A 15,824-nucleotide genomic window follows, 5' to 3' on the forward strand; every position below is an offset into this window, starting at 1 on the left:
CCAGTTTTTACAGATTTTTGAAACATTTTGTATTTTTATATTTACAGTCTTCAAGAAAATTGAAAATAGTGGTTATCGTTAATCAATAGTTTTGATCAAAGAATAATACAGTTTAAACAATGCGCTCGATTTATCATCTATAGTATACTCAGATAAACACCAAAATATTAAATTCATGGTTTCAATATACTTATTAATAGTCAATGTCAACCTAAGGTAGATTTCAAAATATTCAAATGTTTGATAATAAAACTATATATTCTGAAGAGAATTTATGTTAAAACAAGTAATAAGTACAACAAAGAATTGCCTTCAATAATTGTTGTTTGTAAGTAATGAGATAAACCATTTCATTTATATACAGTTAATATTAGTATCCTATTTCAGCTTGGAATATAATACACTCGAGAACTTATTAGACGAACCTCACTTTCCCTGCAATTTGGACAGAAAATCCATAAGAAACTGATGCCTACTACGTAGTTCTTCTATACTGCGATTCTTAAGCTTGGCGCGCATTCGTCGGATGAGCTGCTCTCGATCCCGTGCCCCTATTTTCATTTCGATAAGGATTACTTTGTCCTCTTCACGAGTCCAAGGTGCCGAGTGGGAACTACCAGTCTCAGATTGGGATGTGCTGGCAGTCAATGCAGATGCTGCATCTGTTCGATCTTCGGTGGTGCAATTCGCCAGCGTGGCCACGACATCCAGCTTGCAGTCCTCGTCGCTATCGAATTGTGTTGTGATCACGTGCTGTGGTGTGTTGCCAGCACTTAACTGCAATGGTTCCAGCTCCTCCTCCGATTGATCCATGTCCATTTTGAGATTTGTACAGAAAGGCATATTCTCGCTACTTTCATCCAGGCTGTCAACCTCAATTTTCGTAAGAGTTTCAGAGCTGCATTGGTTTGTAGGTGTTGGAGTTTGCTGCTTGGCCTGCGCAATAATTCGAATGCCCGCTTTTGTATCCGCTGCATCCCGGACACTCTCCTGATCGATCAGCGTGCGCAAGCGCTTTGCACACTCAATGGCAGGCGAAGATGAAGGCTGAGACTCATGGATGACGACCATTGGTGGATTATTGGCACGTTGTCTGCTCTGAGTTTGATTAAGAGGAGATCGAATCTTCTTAGTAGGTGACTTTCGTTTGTCGATGTGAGGAGAACTATTGTTAGTTGCCGATAAAGGACTCAATCCCGAGTTGTTAAAGGCTGATTGCTTGCGCGGGGATATCTCACCAAAGTTTATGGCCGTTTTTTTAGCGTGCGGATGATGGGGTGCATGAGAGTTGCCCACATTGGGTGTACTGGTCGCTGCATTAGTAAAGCTTGAGTTGGTATACAAACTAGCGTTCAATCTGATTGCATGCGCTCTTAAGCCTGCCTCATCGCACATCTCAATGGATGAACAGCTGTTCTGCTCATCACCCGTGGTATCAATAATCAAAGCACGACTGGCATCATCTTCCTCACTTCGATCCGCACCATCGTCGCTATCTGTATTGGCAGCCATACTAAGAAGCTTTTCTCCCTGGGCACGAATACCATGTGCGCAATTTTGCGTATCACTTGAGACAGGTGGCACGTCATAAGATTGTTCATTGTAAATACTAGCAGCCATAAAAGACAGTTTGGCAGGCAATAGGATCTTGGCCCCATAAAATATGCGACCATTAATATACTTTAAATGACAACCAGGTTTACTTGGCGTAGGTACATCTGTAAACTCTTGAATCGTTTCCGTGTATTCTCCCGTAGTATTGATTTGCACATCATGCAGATTTATGGTCTCTACAGGAGAAAGGATTCTGGAAATAAAAAACAATGTTACAGAAAACAATAGCGAGTACTTTATTCACCATTCTTACCTTTTTGGCGGTTTGCCCTGGGGGAATTGCTGTACAAACCAATCGATCAGAAATTGATTGCCTTTGAGCAAGGGCATTATTTTATTCTCAACTTTTTTCATGCTGACATTAGGCATTTCCGCCAACTCGCTAAGGCAGGCATAAATCTTTCTGATTTGAGCTGGCTGCTTACTAAAGTAGATGTTCAGTTTGTTGATAAAGTTGGTAGCATTGCATATCATAAAGTGCTCAAAGAATTTTCCCATCTCAGCGGCCTCGGCAGGTAACAAGAAGTTGAGGAATACTTCAGCTAGTTCGGGATGATTGGGTAGCAATATTTCTTCCACTTTCTAAGGAAAACACAGAAGTTATAGAATACAATAAGATCGGACCACTTAAGTGATACATACCAAATACAAAGATGAAACTTTCTCCTGCCTGGGGTCGAAGTTTTGCAACAGACTGTTAAATTTTTTGCAATCATCTACGCGATTGTCACTCAGCAAGGCCTCCTCTACCTTTTCATAAAAATTTAGGGCAAAAACTGAAAATGGAAAGTAATTCATTTATTTAAGTCATTAAATATAATTAATCTAAAACTCACTGGCATCTTTGCGATTGCTCTCTTCTAAAGAATCCGGCTGGAGCATGTGGCGAAGCATCTCCTCCTGTCGATTGGCCTTTCTCAGCTTCGCCGCCTCATCATCACTCCTGGATCTCTTTGGCTGCGTTGCCGTCTTAGCAGTGGTATTGCTGCAGAACATCCTTAGATCGGCCAGCAGTTGAGTGTACAGTTCAAGGGCGAAGAAACGATTGTGCACGACCTGTACCAACTCGCAGTCTTTATATTTCTCGCTGCGACGACGCAGGTAGGATTCGTAGGTGGTGATTAGGGAATGGCAGCGCTTGCTTAGTTTATGGCGCAAACGTTCGCGCAATTTGTGGTATCGACTGCGGGATGGTGTTGATCCCCTTCGCGATTTATTGAGAGATTGAACCTTTGGCTTAAAGATTTGGTAACGCGCCTTTTTGGCGTTTCTGCCTGCGGTGGAAGGGGTATCCTGCGCAGGCAACAGATCCGGCTGTACGGCCTCGCTGGAGTTCTCCAATTCGCAGATTTGCAGTGTGTGAGTAAACTCGTCTACTTTGAAGTTTATGGCTGGCGGAGCATTTTCATCCAATGGCGGAGGAACTGGCGGCAAGGCCAGTAGACTACTGCACTCGGCGGCGGTGTATAAGCTGCGATTGATGTTCAGTACATTCTCGGCCAGACTTCCGCCGGACACCAAGGGCACCGAGACCCCAGATACTCCGGATAAGTTTCCCGCGCTCGTATTCCCGCCAAAAACATAATTCACATTGATGGTGAGCTGTGGGGGCTTTTCCGCTGGGCGGGACTTCCTCTGCGCTGGCCTTTTTTTGGGTCTGCTATCCGTAGGCGGTTCCAAACCAGCAGCACTGCCATTGGGGACTGCCGCCTGACCAAAACTCTCCGGCAGCAGGAGATCCTCGCCGACCGCCTCGCGTACGAACTCCAAATACGATGCACTGGCTACCGACGATGCTTTCGATACTTTAAAGTTGCGACGGGTGCGCTTTTGCTCCCAAGTTTTCTGAAAAATATTAGATTGAAAATTGTCCGCAATTTATAAACCACAGCGATGGCACAAGCTATGTATAATGTTATCGATAACTTTGATGGCTGGTACCTGGCCACCGATAAGCAATGATTTAGTAGTTAGTAAAAACATTATGCCAATTCTAAGCAAAAGCCTTTGTAAGCAATATTATTTACATCCAAATAGAAGAAATAATATATTTTTATATATGTGTACCTAATTAGGTACGAACATATGTAGGTACACTTATGCAAATATTACTCATCACAGACGATAACTTGCTGGCTACCTATCGTATTTTTGACCGCACTAAAAGTAAGAGCGACAACATATTTTTATTGTTTTTAAATAAAATACCCCTAAAAACTATTTCCAAACCAACTAATTTATACTTTTTTAAACTTTCCCCACTAGGGATCAAGCATTCTGCCCGTGGAAAACAACGGAAACCCGTATATTCCCCCAGAGAATCAAAACTGACCACGTCTGCACATTCCACAATGAGCAAAGTAACCTTCAAAATCACGCTAACTTCGGACCCCAAGCTGCCCTTTAAGGTGCTCAGTGTTCCGGAGGGAACTCCCTTTACGGCCGTGCTGAAATTCGCCTCAGAGGAGTTCAAGGTTCCGGCGGAGACGAGTGCCATCATCACGGACGATGGAATCGGCATTAGCCCACAGCAGACTGCTGGAAATGTGTTCCTAAAGCATGGATCCGAGCTGCGACTTATTCCTAGAGATCGAGTGGGTCACCAACTAAGCTAGTTCCCCTAATCCCTTTCTTTTTACCCTTTGAGATTGTCCCCCTTTTTGATGCTTATTAAATGTTAAACAATGTATCCGATAATAATCAATAGTATTCCTTACCTCAATGTAGTATTGCCAGCCACTGGGAAGCGCCATGTGGCATTCCCGGGGAGTTTTCACCAGTCCTCCCTCGAAACCCCAAAGGATGTCGTTTGCGGGCGGTGCTCGATGGCGTTCAATGAAATACTTCACTGGATTGTACTGTTTTGAGTCGCGAAGCTCAGAGATTTTCATGAAGATTCGCCGGGCAGTCTTTCCACAAATCGTATCCTTAGTCATTCGCTTACAGGCAACGCGAATGGGATCTGCACCTTTGCGTAGTTTTTTTTTGGCTTTTCCCATTAATGTCAAGTGCTTCTCCAAGCCAACGGCAATAAGCTGATACTCGGAGGGTGCGTAAGCGCTGGTTTGAGTCAGTTTAGGTTGAAAAGCCATCCGGGGTAGGTACTGAGGATACATAAACACCCGGCTATCCAGCATGAGATCCATAATACGAGGCGCCAGCCTGGGTACTTGACGCGTGTGGCCATCACTAAAAATATTAAAATATTATTTAGCCGTATGTATGTCGAAACTACCATTAGCTTACGTCAGATCCGTTTCCTTGTTAATGAAGTCCATCATCTTCTCGTTCTCCTCCTTAAACTCATCACTGCACAGATCATGTTCCCACTTTCTAACTAGTTGGACAGCCTCCTGCAGATTCCAGCAATTGAAACTAGGATCTTTAGTTGCCTTTTTGTGCAATTCTTCCAACATTTCCCTGGGCTTCGTGGCCATGGGGTACAACGTGGGATGGGAGTAGGTTTGTAGATAGCTTTGACTAAGCATCTGCGTGTGAATGCGAAGCTGCTGCTGAAGCATATCATGCTGAGACTGGGTAAATCCCCTGCTCCTGGCGAGGTGATTGAAGTTCACTGGCTCTACGTTTCGCAGGTTCTCAAACTTTTCCTCATACTCCGAATAAATATGTTTCTTTATCGAGATGTATTCCCAGGTGAAGTTCGTATCAAATGGTTTCTTATAACGATCTACACTGCTTGCAGCTACAACGGGGGGCTGCATTGGATGCACGCTAGAAAAATTCTGGAGTGACTCTTCAGTCAATGGAAGACCCATAGTTGAATCATTGGTAACAACTTTGGCAATTTGGAAGCAATTAGGTTGTCCAGGTATTGGAACAGCTATTAGTTCGGGCGGAACAGTTAATGCATCAGAAGGTATGTTTACCACATTGCAAGGCGATCCATCGGGACCACATTTCACGTTTTCCTCCTGGAGCACAGCCACAGGAATAGGCATTACCATGCTCATATCGTTCACTTCGCAAGGAGGTGGCATCACATTTGCTTGAAAAACATTCAGGTCCGGCTGATTAGTATTTATCTGCTGGCCATCAAAATCTATGTTACGCGACACTTGATCAATGGGAAGCATCGAAACGTTGGCACTTTCAATGAATTTTTGAGGTGTTTCCAATTCAATTGATTCCAGAGATACTCCCTCTTGTAACAAGCCAGCAAACAGCTCAGAGACCAGGTCAGTTAACTCTTTCTTGGATATATTTACATCGCGGAGCTCCTCGGCGTTCTCATATTCCGACTCCAAATGATCTGCGGCCACATATTCCGGATCGTTAATGGGATCATCATCCTCGCCCTGGACCGTGTTGTCTGTAAGATATTAAAGTTAGGAAGACCATTACATGCCTTCATCGATACTACCTACTTAAAGGCTTTGTAAAGTCATTAAGGAACTGCATCCAATCCTCATCGTTGGCGGTCATTTCGTTCTCCACCACATCGCTAGGCTCAACGTCCGGCGGGACAAATTCCGACTGCAAATCCTCAATGGTAGTCTGCTGCAAACAAAACTTGGAGCGTGTTCTTGTTGCAATCCTAAGGTCCTCTTTATCCTGCCAATTTTTGTCGAAGGGCACCTTAAAACAACCGTCATCAGAGAACTTTGCAGGAGATTCCTCATTGGCAGTAAGTGGCGTTTGAGGCGTGCAGGGATTGGAGTCGAAATCCGATGCTGTGGTGTTGGGATCGTCATCCGACTGTGGAATAAACGATTATCTAGCATCGGTCAAGGTGAATAAATGGTAAACCCACATGAAAGTCCTCTTCCTTGAATGTGTACTCCTCGTCTTCCTCATCAGAGTGCAAATCCTCCCGTATGAGAGCCTCTATGCCGTTATTGTCGGTGGGAGTTTCGTTGAGCTGGGACAGCGAGATCCCAGGAGTGCAGTTTAGTTCCCTTGCCTTGGATCGTGTGAGTTTGGGCACAGATGGAGTGTCCGTAATTATAATGGCACCCCTCTTTTGCTGCTCCGCCGACTCCAACCTCTCTCGCGCCAGCTCGTCCTCCGCCTTCAAAGTGACCAATGCTAAAACATGATCGTTGCGCACCACCTTCCGGACCACCTTTTGCATGTCCTCGGCGCTGATGGAGTTCTTCTTAGCCACTTTCCGCAGCCGGCGATCGATCTCCTTGGCATCCTCATCGACCTGCGAGTCCAGGCTCTGGCGTTCCACTCGTTTGCGTTTTCGCGGTCTCCGCGGTGTCGAGCTATTGCTCCTTGCGGAGTCCGACTTCTTTGCACTGTTCGGCATAACGACACTTCATTTATGGGTGAAATCTCAGCTTAAATTCAACCAAAATGCAAAACAAAAGCGGCACTGTTTTTAGGAAATGCCGCCACTAAAATGTGCCATATCGATTAGAGCTGGAACAATCAACGATGTTCGTTCGATAGTATCGATATGAATTAATCATATGTTGGAACTGCTAAACGCCTCTTTAAATATCCTTAAGTATTCTTATTAAGCTATTTTTTACAACAAACTAATTGAATCTAAATCAAATTAAAAGTAAATATTCATTTTAAAATATATGTTAAATTCATTATTTTCATATCGATATGGTATCGACATTATCTCATGCGATTAAAAACCCTCTGGTCACACCATGCTCTGCTTTTCCGGGCTTCTGCCCAAAAATAATATATAATAATAAAACGGCTCCACAGAGTAAATGTCACCAAAAGAGAGGGAAGTTTAAGAAGTAACCGAGGAGCTGAACTGCCTTTTTCCCGCCGCAGAAGTGTCCAGACCAGAAGATCCGTCCACATCGTTTTAGCTGTGAGGTATGCCCACGACTTGACATGAATCACATGCCCGCCGAATGATAATTGACTCCACCCAAGCTCTAGAAATCCGAAATGACGGAGAAGGTGACTAAACTGGCGCTGGCCAGTCGCCTCATCGTCCTTCTGGTACAATTGGTCGCCCACGGAGCCTTGCCAGAGCACAGACCGGATGTATTCCGGATGCCGGTCTCGGAGGAGCAGAATTCCACCTGGATAGACAAGATGGTTAAGCGCTGCTTGGGCGGATTAAGGCACTGGGATGGAGAATACTTTCTTCATATAGCCGGGAACCTGTACAGCTACGAGAACACGTTGGCCTTCTATCCACTGTACCCGGTTGTCGTGCGTCACGTGGCACAAGCCGTGGAGGCACTCGGGATCTCCTTATCCCAGGAATCTATTTTGCTGGTGGTGGCTGTGGTCCTGAACCTATGGCTCTTCTGCGAGTCGGCAAATCTGCTGTTTCAGCTGACCCAAGTATTGTTCAACGACCTAAACAAGAGCTGGAATGCGGCCTTGATATACTGCTTTAATCCGGCAACCATTTTCTTCACCGCCGCCTACTCAGAGTCCTTCTTCGCCTACTCCAGCCTTCATCTGATGCTGGAGTGCGTGAAGCCGACGGGTAGTTTCCGATACCTGCGTTTGGGAAGCGCTTTAGCCGCCTGTTTAGTGTGCCGCTCAAATGGATTAATCACCTTGGGATTCCCGCTCTACTTCTTCGCACGTCAACTGCTACTCAAGAACAAGGAGTCAACCTCCTGCTTGCAGCTGACACAAATGACGCTCACAATTCTGGGAGCCATTGGGATACTGCACACCTACTATTTCTACATATACAGGCTCTACTGTCTGACCTCCACAAGTACGACCCACCCGCAGCACGTTGTGGACTACGCAGACGAGCGGAAGTACCTATTGTCTGGTCAAGGCTCAGAAGGATCTCCCTGGTGCCAGTACACCTTGCCGTTCCCCTACACTTACGTGCAATCGCACTACTGGGATGTGGGCTTTCTACGATATTACAAGTGGAAACAGCTACCCAACTTCTTGCTGGCCCTGCCCATGCTGAGTTTCATGCACTGGCACTGCTACGATTACATACGGCACTTGGTCAAAGCGGTCTGGGCAAAACTAACGCCCTCTAACTACAAGGAGCTGCTAAGGGACCACACCACATTCCCTTTCGTGCTGCACGCTGCATTGCTCACCCTCGTCTGCACTGTTTACGTGCACATCCAAGTGTCCACCCGCCTCTTGGCCTCGGCCACACCTGTTTTCTACTGGTTTGCCGCGGATCACATGCCCAAGACACTGGCCCAACTAAAGCTGCGTTCAAAGGCAGGAGCTCTCTTTGTATGGTGCACCTCTTATAGTTTGGTGGGCACGGTGCTGTTCAGTAACAATTACCCGTGGACGTGAGCTCGATAAATTATTGGATTAGGAGGAGCAAAAGAACTCGCTGGTTGCCAAAGAGACTGTTCATCCGCATGGATTTCTTTTTTAGTGTGTAAATAATCGTCCAAGTTCTCAAAATTTAATTGGTAATGTTGAGGCGCTCAAAAGTATTGGTTTCCCTTTTAAATTTTCTATCATCTACACAAATTGAAAAATAAAAGTTGTTGACAATTTTAGAAATTATTTTTAACGTTTGTTGTGTCTTACTCTTATATAAGTTTGTAGTCTCCTAACCATTGCATTTACATTTACATTTGTTTAAAATTGGCGCCTCATTTTTGAAACTTGTTATTGTAAGGTATAATTATGTATTTCTAGTATTTTCCCACTGTAAGCGGTCACACTCAGAATCAGCTGTTTTGGGTGGCTGACCAAAACAACAAAGAATTATCCAAGAAAATTGTTTATTATTTCATATATCCACGAAGAAAAGGGTATTCGCCATGGATGGGCATCTGCGCCTGCACAAGGTAGGCGACTACGCCGCACCGAGTCTCCAGGAGAAGGCCAGCAAGGCGGGCGGCAACATGGAACAGCTTTCGGGCGTGATGATAATCATCATAATCAGCGGAGGAGTCCTAACTTGCCTGATGCTATTCATCTTTGCCAAGCGGCAGATTATGCGATTCCAGCTGCGAGGACGTCGGGGCCCCCACGTTCCGGTTGGCAACGATGCCAAGAAGGCGCTAAGGAGAGAGATTGAGCGGCGCCTGGACTGCATCCAGAAAATAACGCAGGAACCGAAGCTGCTGTGGGACGATGGCGACAAGTACATCGTTCAGCCGGAGCAGGAGGCACCATTGCCACCCTACTATTACCGCATGAAGGCGGTGGATGATGTGAAACTGCTGGAATCTGAGATAGCCCGAGCGGACGGTAGCTCTCGGCATGCTCCTGAGAGTTTGAGGGCCTTCCTGCTAACCACTTTATCGGTTACGCTTAACGGAGCTGGACAGCGGATGATTCACCAGTACTGCGATATGTATGAGCATGCTCGACACGATCCCAATGAGTTCGGAAAGGATGAGTACGAGGCGTATCACCATTTGCTGCTGAAGTTGATGGAGGCGTACGTCAATTAGACTAGACTATTTGTTAAACTTTTCAATGACAATAAACTTTTCTTTGACCTCTCAGGTCCAAACAGCTAAAGAACTACAATTCTCGTAAGGCATCGCCTGCACGAACGCCCAGGAAACAGACGAAAATGCATTCCCTGCTGGATCCTGCACGCCTGCGTCCTCCCACGACATTGGAAAATGTACAGCCTAGCAGCGAACTAACGACTGGACAGCACGCCAAGGTTAATTTGACTTTGGGTCTGCAGGGCGGCGGTGGTGGCGATGGTCCAGCGGAGCTAGCCACAAATCCTCTTCACCTCCAAGCGCCCTGCGACAGAGATCTCATCATACGCAATAGAATTAAGACACCCACACTGGATGACATTATCGTAGAGGCGGACCACCATCAGAGCACTGATGGAGGTGTCATGGAGGACAACGAGATTAAAAGTATATCATCAATGCAGTTTCAGCGGAACTCCAGCAACGTCTAAGACAACTTCCAAAGTCACTCATTTAGTCATTCATTCTTATAGGCTTCTCAAAAGAGCTCTAAAGGCTTCAAATCCTTCAATCCTACAGATTTGTAGTTAAGTTAACCCACAAGAAAATTAGAAAACTGCGCCTATTGAATTTGGTAAAATAGATTACATTATTTTAACTTAGAGGTAAATAAAGATTGCTAAAAGTTAAATATTTAAATCTACGTTCTTAATTGGTAAAAAAATCGGTAATTGTTTCTTATTTCTTGTTTTTCTTTAAAAGATCCTACTTTTTCTTACAGGGATCCTCCTTCTCCTTGCAAGCAGCCTTTTTCTCGCACTGGTCGACCAATTGGGCATAGATAACCAGGTCAAGGAGACGGCAGGAATATCCGGTCTCGTTATCGTACCAACTGATCAACTTGACGAAGTTATCGTTCAGGGCAATACAGGCCTTGGCATCGAAGACCGAGGCATATTGTGAGCCATTGAAATCGGTGGACACCACTTCCTCCTCCACATAGCCCAGGATTCCCTTCATTTCGCCCTCGGCTGCCGCCTTGATGCACTTCTTGATATCGTCCATTTTGGCGGGCTTAGAAAGTCTACAGGTTAGGTCCACCACGGAGACATTGGGCACCGGCACACGGAAAGCCATACCCGTGAGCTTCCCGTTTAGATCCGGAATAACCTTTCCGACGGCTTTAGCGGCTCCCGTGGATGCAGGAATTATGTTGCTCATGCCACTGCGTCCATCCCGCCAAAGCTTGCTGCTAGGTCCGTCGATGATCTTCTGGGTGGCGGTAGCCGCATGAACGGTGGTCATAAGGCCCTCACATATTTGGAAGTTATCGTGCACCACCTTGGCCACCGGAGCCAGGCAATTGGTTGTGCACGAGGCGTTCGAGATGATTGGCGTGCCTGGTTTGTATTTATGCAGATTCACTCCGCACACAAACATCGGAGCATCGGCGGATGGAGCCGATATGACCACCTTCTTTGCTCCACTATCCAGGTGCGCTTGACAGGCTTTAAGGGTGGTAAACCTACCGGAGCACTCCACCACCGTATGCACGCCTAGGTCGCACCATTTTACCTTCTTGATGTCTGGCTCCTTGAGCAGCTGGATCTTCTTGCCATTTACAACGAGATTGTTGCCCTCAATCGAGATCTTCTGATTGAACTGGCCATGTGTGGAGTCGTATCGCAGCATGTAGGCCAGGTACTTGGGATCCAGCGAGGGATCGTTGATGGCCACAATCCTGACATCCTTGCGAACTAGAGCCTGGCGTGCGAACATCCGACCGATTCTGCCAAAGCCATTGATTCCGATTGACATCGTGGAATTCAAATTTTAATGTGTTAAATTTTGAAGAATTTTAAATGAATGAATATCCAAATGATTTTCAGCTACCAGCTGCCCTAGATCTTTCCAGCTTATGACTCCCAAATGGATGTCGGCATACATAATTATTCAGCCGGGTATAAATCAATCGAAATCGACCACCTGCCAAAGCTTCTCACGAAACAAAATTACAATAACCTTCGGGTACGCCCTATCCCAATTGTCTGGAGCCATAAGGAAGTGGGTGTGGCTGCCAAATTGCTGCCCACACACATTCACGTCCATAGAAAATCCAGCTTCAAGGGTCATTACTCACCTTTGTGTGGAATGCCTCACTCCTTCGGGACACCACCCTTTTATACACAGCCAGAAATTGACTTGAAATTTACATCATAAAACCATCAGAAATCCATGGTACATCCATATATAGGTTTTTATGATACATGTACTTTGGTCAGTACCTTAAAATGTTTAAACCATATCGTGGTCCTTTAACTTTAACTTGCTTGTTTTACTTCCTCTGATTGAAACATTTGGATTCTGTCTCTTGAACGTAAACAAAGGATAGGCCCTTTGAAAGTACCAATGTAACTATCACCCCAAAACCTTTATTTCTGTGTGCTTTTCCTTCTTTTCGGGCATACCAGATGACGGCCATCAGCCGAAGAAATTTCCATTCCCATTTGGCCCCTTGGCCCATGACTTGGCTGGAAATATATTGAATTGAAGTTTTATTCGTTCGGCTTTTAGCAGAGACCCCCCACTCGGCTGTTGGCCTGTGCCGGGGGGTGTGGGAAATCGGTCTTCAACTAGCTATGACAACTTAACTTTGTTGAATATTTATGATGCCGAAGCAACAGCAGGACGGCTGGCAACATGTTGCTGCAACATTAGGACGCCCCCGCAGAAAAATTCAACAGAGCGCAAGGACCCTCTTCTTCTCTCTCTCTTTCTTTCGCTCGCTTTGGCACGGAAAACTGGGCTCTCCGGGTCTTGTGTGGTGGGTTTCCATTTTGGGGCCGCCGCTGATTACGAAATTGTTGCAGTAATCGCAGGACCCGCAGTTGCAAGCCCTGGATAGCTCCAACTCCAATTCAATGTATCATTTATGTTTGAACTGGAGATTGGAAGGTGTCGTTAACGTTAAATGCCCCCGCATCAAATCCCATCAAATTTAAGTTTATTTTATGTACTCTGTCCGGGCAGATTCAGGGGATTCTAAGTTGGGGGTCCGGAACCCTTGCAACTTTGTTGTGAGCCAGCTTGTTTGCTTTGGAGTCTCCGCTTTCATTCCAGTTTGCTTGTCCGGCGAGTGCTACTTGAAATTTATGCGAAAAACTTTCAAATTTGAAACTTGCCCGCTGAGAAATGGGCCACATAAGCAAAGGATGCAAATCCCATTTTAAGAGTGGCTTAAGCAAAGTTCAGCAAAGTGTTGAAAAAAGGAATATATGGAATTAATGTAAACGCGAAACGTTGAGGAAAGATCTAGGAATAGTTAATACACCAAAACCATAAACGATAAATTATTTTAAGGTGTGACATGCTTTCGAGTCGAAAATATCAACAAAGTACGTATTCTGTATCCTCCGGCAATTTTGGAGTACTTTAGCCTTGGATTTCGTGTTAGTTACAACATTCTTAATCTTAATCACAGTTTTTCAACAATCAACATTAAGAGAAATGATACCCATTTCATATTAACTACTTTCAATCACGGTAAAAAATATTGATGTACTTTATCCTTTAATAATAATATTCGGCGTAACAGCAATCAACACTGCACATACTAATATTCAGTGGAATTTAAAACGCCTACAGGGCCACAGGACTAGGTAATCACACCAGAACCCTAATAAATAATAACACTACTGTTACAATTTTTCTTCGTGTACTGGCGCACATAAAAGATCAATGGTAAATGTTCCTCGAGGGCCTCTTTAACTTGTTGGCCAGGGCAGGAGCTCCACCAAAGTTGGTCTACAAGCGGGATTAATGTAGTTAAGACCGTGGCTGGCATTAAAGCAGGACGAGCTTAAGCTGACTGAACAGGAAAACAAATCGATTGCGAAATGTTGCGGAAGTGCCAATTGTTTTATTATATGTTTTTTTCGGCTGCAAAGGACAAAGTGCCTCCATAATTTCCACAGCTGTCAGTGCGTTGCGGACCAGCTTAGCATTGGGAATAGAGATTCCCCCAGCTCCTTGGCTCAGCTCCTTAGCTCCTTATGTCCTTGCTGCTCAGCTCCTCCTCGCTTCCTAATCGCATTGAGCTTATACATTTTCCATCATTGCCCCATGCTGTGCGGCAAGTAGTGTTCTATTTTCCGGTTGTGAATAAGTGCAAAAATGTTGTTTGCCTGCTTAGCGATTATCCGGGGGATCAATATTCAGCAGCCAGCTGCAGGACCCTCTCGGCAATAGTTTCCAGGATCCGTGTGGTACATCATCTCCAAATTGAATTGTCAGGCACAAGTGCGCTGCGCTGCGCTGCTGCAAATTTTCGGGGGAACAAAGAGCCATGTGGTGAACAAAAGGATACGGAACTGGGGCCAGATCCAGCCAGGCAGCCATGCAGCCATGGAGCCAGGCTCTACACACTCGCATTCAAACTGACAGCTAATTGTGCGCTCAAGTGCCTAAAGGGGCGTGGCTGGGATTTGAATTCCGCACTCCGGACTCCCCACAACTTGTCCTCGCCAGAACTTGGTATTAAATCAAAGGGCCAATGCGGCAGATGGAAATCGTTTATTCGCCTCTCCCCCTTTGCCTTGAAAAACTTTGCATTTTTGGCAGCTCATGAAATTCGCAACCTACGCGAATCGTATCTGGCCAAAATAAAAAAGGCGATATCTTGCCAAACAAATCAATTGCAACAGAAATCCAGAACGAGAACATTCTCTGACATGAAAGTCAACCCATTCAATGGCTTAGATATAATTCAATTTGCATTTTTGCGGATGCGGGATGACATTGCTCCGTTCGTGTGTGTTGGTGCAGCATTGAAAGTTCTCGTTGAACTTTCATGGTAACTTAGTAAATGAGTTTTCAATAAATATACTGTTGCCATTTGCGGGCAATGGAGATGGAAAATGTGATTTCTGCAAAACAACGTACCACTGAAAACATTTTTAGCACTAGGGAAATAGTCTTCATTATAATTTTTCATGTTTTTTGTAGTTTCTATGACTATAACTATAATATTGAGTCTTTATAATTTAAATATTGATATTTCGTATTTTAATAATTCAATTTCACATTTTCAATTTTTCATTTGATTTTAAAAATGTCCCGGCCCACATGTACCACCAGATAAACTAACTCCCAGATAGAATAACCCCCAGATAAAATATCCCCATCCAGGTCCTGCCATGTCCCGAATAGATTTCTCTTAAATCTTGATTTCGCTTAAATTTATATATATGCATACTCAGTTCAAAAAACCCTCCCATCTTTCATGGACTTCAGCCGCACTTTAACCCCTTTTGTTTGCACCAACTTTTGTGTAAACGCTCAACTTTCAGCTCTACGTGGCTGGTGGCCTTTGGCTAATTGACCCAACTGACCATGTGAGGAATGGCCCTAAATTGAAATTCAATGGAATAACAATTAATTGGGTATACGGATTCAGGTGCAGTAATTACGTTGATATATGCCTCTTCGACCATGCTGGTCACAACATAAATAAAGCACTATTACGTATACGCCAGGGATGCCAGCCGGACATGTGAGTGCGAGGATGTGTGGCTATAGCCAGGACCTATCCTGGCTATAAATTTCATTACCTTCGAGAGCAGCGGCAAATAGCATAAAAGTTAAGCTGCTAGCTAAACCAATTACACTAGACCCGCGATGTTTCAGCTACCAAAGGGAGCAACCTACCGAAAGAAGCAACAACTACTGGGCTAACTACAACAATAATGTCAACAGTGAAACCAGCAACAAACACAAATGTGCTGTAGTGAAGCAGAGCCGGAAAAGCGCGGGGAAAATTCCGGGAAGAGGCGGCGAAAAGCAGCAACTGTTGCCCACTAAAACATCGAGGAAAACAGAAGC

At 44.9% G+C, this 15,824-nt stretch overlaps 5 protein-coding genes across 6 annotated transcripts; 3 read left to right on the top strand and 2 right to left on the bottom strand.

Moving 5' to 3' along the window:
* Nucleotides 1-4: 4 nt before the first annotated feature.
* Nucleotides 5-6,975, bottom strand: LOC122613853. Its single transcript, XM_043788263.1, has 8 exons — nt 6,386-6,975; nt 6,000-6,330; nt 4,861-5,944; nt 4,332-4,803; nt 2,451-3,459; nt 2,257-2,390; nt 1,868-2,196; nt 5-1,807 (listed from the first exon to the last, which is right to left on the bottom strand). Exons 1-8 carry the CDS (start codon nt 6,884-6,886, stop codon nt 427-429), a joined length of 5,241 nt encoding a protein of 1,746 aa, XP_043644198.1. The 5' UTR covers nt 6,887-6,975; the 3' UTR covers nt 5-426.
* LOC122613854 (ubiquitin-fold modifier 1) lies at nt 3,715-4,314 on the top strand. Its single transcript, XM_043788264.1, has 2 exons — nt 3,715-3,780; nt 3,880-4,314. The coding sequence occupies exon 2, from the start codon at nt 3,966-3,968 to the stop codon at nt 4,227-4,229; it is 264 nt and encodes an 87-aa protein (XP_043644199.1). The 5' UTR covers nt 3,715-3,780; nt 3,880-3,965; the 3' UTR covers nt 4,230-4,314.
* Nucleotides 6,976-7,217: 242 nt separating the features above from the next.
* On the top strand, nt 7,218-9,063 carry LOC122615123 (GPI mannosyltransferase 2). Of its 2 annotated transcripts, none has more exons than XM_043790023.1 (2): nt 7,218-7,419; nt 7,486-9,063. In XM_043790023.1, the coding sequence occupies exon 2, from the start codon at nt 7,495-7,497 to the stop codon at nt 8,842-8,844; it is 1,350 nt and encodes a 449-aa protein (XP_043645958.1). In that variant the 5' UTR covers nt 7,218-7,419; nt 7,486-7,494; the 3' UTR covers nt 8,845-9,063. The 2 variants fall into 2 exon arrangements, with proteins under 2 accessions (XP_043645958.1, XP_043645957.1); XM_043790022.1 differs by having other exon boundaries at nt 7,219-7,419; nt 7,480-9,063.
* Nucleotides 9,064-9,229: 166 nt separating this feature from the next.
* LOC122615126 (protein C1orf43 homolog) lies at nt 9,230-10,436 on the top strand. Its single transcript, XM_043790025.1, has 2 exons — nt 9,230-9,949; nt 10,018-10,436. The coding sequence occupies exons 1-2, from the start codon at nt 9,324-9,326 to the stop codon at nt 10,433-10,435; spliced, it is 1,044 nt and encodes a 347-aa protein (XP_043645960.1). The 5' UTR covers nt 9,230-9,323; the 3' UTR covers nt 10,436.
* Nucleotides 10,437-10,569: 133 nt separating this feature from the next.
* On the bottom strand, nt 10,570-11,848 carry LOC122615125 (glyceraldehyde-3-phosphate dehydrogenase). Its single transcript, XM_043790024.1, has one exon. It carries the CDS (start codon nt 11,760-11,762, stop codon nt 10,710-10,712), a length of 1,053 nt encoding a protein of 350 aa, XP_043645959.1. The 5' UTR covers nt 11,763-11,848; the 3' UTR covers nt 10,570-10,709.
* Nucleotides 11,849-15,824: the final 3,976 nt, after the last annotated feature.

The sequence above is a fragment of the Drosophila teissieri genome, chromosome 2R (genome assembly GCF_016746235.2).
Source record: "Drosophila teissieri strain GT53w chromosome 2R, Prin_Dtei_1.1, whole genome shotgun sequence".
Classification (NCBI taxonomy): domain Eukaryota; kingdom Metazoa; phylum Arthropoda; class Insecta; order Diptera; family Drosophilidae; genus Drosophila; species Drosophila teissieri.

What these genes read in the sequence shown, in the direction of transcription:
- LOC122613854 (XM_043788264.1), top strand. Translation starts at nt 3,966, where the DNA reads ATGAGCAAAGTAACCTTCAAAATCACGCTAACTTCGGACCCCAAGCTG.
- LOC122613853 (XM_043788263.1), bottom strand. Translation starts at nt 6,886, where the DNA reads ATGCCGAACAGTGCAAAGAAGTCGGACTCCGCAAGGAGCAATAGCTCG. An exon ending in TGACTTTACAAAGCCTTTAA is followed by an intron (nt 5,945 to 5,999) that starts GTAGGTAGTATC and finishes AATATCTTACAG; the next exon opens with ACAACACGGTCCAGGGCGAG. An exon ending in CAGGGCAAACCGCCAAAAAG is followed by an intron (nt 1,808 to 1,867) that starts GTAAGAATGGTG and finishes TTTTATTTCCAG; the next exon opens with AATCCTTTCTCCTGTAGAGA.
- LOC122615123 (XM_043790023.1), top strand. Translation starts at nt 7,495, where the DNA reads ATGACGGAGAAGGTGACTAAACTGGCGCTGGCCAGTCGCCTCATCGTC.
- LOC122615126 (XM_043790025.1), top strand. Translation starts at nt 9,324, where the DNA reads ATGGATGGGCATCTGCGCCTGCACAAGGTAGGCGACTACGCCGCACCG. An exon ending in CTGCTGAAGTTGATGGAGGC is followed by an intron (nt 9,950 to 10,017) that starts GTACGTCAATTA and finishes TTGACCTCTCAG; the next exon opens with GTCCAAACAGCTAAAGAACT.
- LOC122615125 (XM_043790024.1), bottom strand. Translation starts at nt 11,762, where the DNA reads ATGTCAATCGGAATCAATGGCTTTGGCAGAATCGGTCGGATGTTCGCA.